General features: G+C 38.0%; 1 protein-coding gene across 1 annotated transcript in view; it reads left to right on the top strand.

Moving 5' to 3' along the window:
- Hibadh (3-hydroxyisobutyrate dehydrogenase) overlaps nt 1-1259 on the top strand; it is a 105174-nt gene extending 103915 nt beyond the window's left edge. The window contains exon 8 of the mRNA XM_015490174.1: nt 299-1259. Coding sequence (XP_015345660.1) covers nt 299-457 — 159 coding nt within the window. The 3' untranslated portion in view covers nt 458-1259. The remainder of the gene's footprint in view (nt 1-298) is intronic.
- Nucleotides 1260-2301: the final 1042 nt, after the last annotated feature.

Genomic DNA, 2301 nt, shown 5'->3' with positions numbered 1-2301 from the left:
GGGGGGGGGGGGGGGGGTGGAAGAAAAGAAAAAAATATATATGCATATATATTATATGTATGTATTTATATTATGTATTACATATTATATGTATATGTGTAGATATATATAGATATATATCTACATACATACATATATATATGGCTATATAGAGAGGAAACAATGTTTGTAAGAAACATTTTTTCAGAATCTGTTTTTCCTTCTCTGAAACCAAAGCATTAGGAACCACAGTTCAAAGTGCGCCTTTACCACCAGTCCTAATGTATTCTGTATTCCCTCCTGCCCTTGTTTGATTTAGGATCTGGGATTGGCACAAGACTCTGCTACCAGCACAAAGAGCCCAATCCTTCTGGGCAGTCTAGCCCATCAGATCTACAGAATGATGTGTGCAAAGGGCTATTCCAAAAAAGACTTCTCATCTGTGTTCCAGTTTCTACGGGAGGAGGAGAACTTCTGAACATGCCCTTTGGCCATGGACATTGTTGGGAACCAGACTATCTTGGAGCCACCTCCTAGCTCACTCCACAAGTAAATGGGTTTAATCAAAGGTCATCAGTCTCTTGATTATCTGTGTTAAGTACTCCCTAGGATTTTCCACCCATTTTTAACTGCTTATTCTTTTTGTCTATTTAGCAAACATATTATTGGGGGGGAAAACATTTTTTTTTTTTCTCTGCTGGCCACTGATGGTTTCCGCTAACTAGCTGAATTAACCTTTTTAAAAAAGTTTGATCTTTGAGTATCTTCTACTAAATCGTTGAATACTTTGAACAGGAAATTTACTTAGCAAATAAAATAAAATATTGCCAAATGTTTTGTTAATAGGATGAAACCCATCTTAAAGGAAAGAAAAGAAATCGCTGTGAGGAAAGGAGTTACAGAAAGGAAGTATAGTGAACCTGTGTTCCTCAGGAAGTTTGTCCTGTTAACCACGAGCTGGTATCTTGCATTCCTGAGGTTACAGATTTATTTTCCAGGGAGTTGATAAAGCCAGAGGACTTGTTGCTGCTTGTTTTATAATTCGGACTCTGTTACAATGTCTCAGTGTTCCCCTCTTGTCACAACTCCTAGTACTCAGCAGATTTATTTCTATATTTTTTTGCTTCTGTATACATTCTTATTACATATTTTTTGACTTCAAAGAATGATATCTTTAGACTGTTTCAGAGCCAATGATGATATTTGCTTTAGAAATCATTACATTATTCTAAAAATAACCATATTATTTTGAATTTAAATAAATTTATATGCTGATAATATCTTCTTGGAGTTTTTGTTTCTTCTTTAAAAAAAAAAAAAAGGCTGGCTTTACAGACTAATGGGGAAAGGAAGGTAAGAATGAGGAAGGAAGGGAGGGTGAAGGGAACATCTTGGACAGCAGCAGGCCAGCCTCCTGCTGCTCTGCCTGAATCCTTGGTTGTCATTGGTTTGAATGGTTTTTTTTTCTATATCAAGAAGCTGTAGAAATTCAGCCTGCCTTAAGTGTAACATGCACGCCCCATTATGAAGAACAGTCCCCACTTTTTCTATCTCAGCCCCGAAAAACATTCCAGGTGATAGACCTAGATATCAAATTGGCAAAAGCATTACTACTTCCATCGTTTTCCTGGTGATAAAAAGTTCCAGGCACTATTATAAGTCCTAGGGATACAGTGATGAACAAGACAGAATTCCTGCTCTTATGGACCATAAATCCTGGTGTGTGCATCTTCTAATAAACAAGAAGTAAATGTTTATATGTCAAGTGATAATAAGGACAAAATGAATAATAAAACAGAATAAAGGGCATGGATAAGAAGTGCCAGGTGTATTTGTTAGGGTGGTAAGCAAAGCTCTTTCTGATAAGTTGGCATTTGAGCAGAAATAAGAAGTCAGGGAGCTGGGCATGGTGGCACATACCTCTAATTATAGCTACTTGAGAGACTGAGGCAGGAGGATCTCAAGTTCAAAGTCAGGATGGGCAACTTAGTAAGTCCCTGTCTCAAAATAAAAAAAAGGAATGGAGGTATAGCTCAGTGGTAGAGTGCTTGCCTAGCATCTGTGAGGCCCTTGATCCCCAGCACCACCAAAAGAAAGAAGTCAGAGAGCAAGCCATGCAGGTATCTGAAAAAGAATATTCCAGGCAAAGTACAAAAGCTAACAAAGTACAGAAGCTAAGAAGCAAGTTAATGCTGGACATGAGGAATAACAAGGGGCCTGTGAGGGAAGTGACTCAGGTTGAAGGAGTCTGTGTTGGGCCTTGTAGGTTACGGTAAGATATTGGCTTTTATTCTGATACATTGAGATGAGTAGTTTATTGGT

The sequence above is a fragment of the Marmota marmota genome, unplaced genomic scaffold, assembly GCF_001458135.2.
Source record: "Marmota marmota marmota unplaced genomic scaffold, marMar, whole genome shotgun sequence".
Taxonomy (NCBI): Eukaryota; Metazoa; Chordata; class Mammalia; order Rodentia; family Sciuridae; genus Marmota; species Marmota marmota.
The sequence above is the reverse complement of the archived record's forward strand: the minus strand, read 5'-3'. Positions and strand labels throughout refer to the sequence as shown.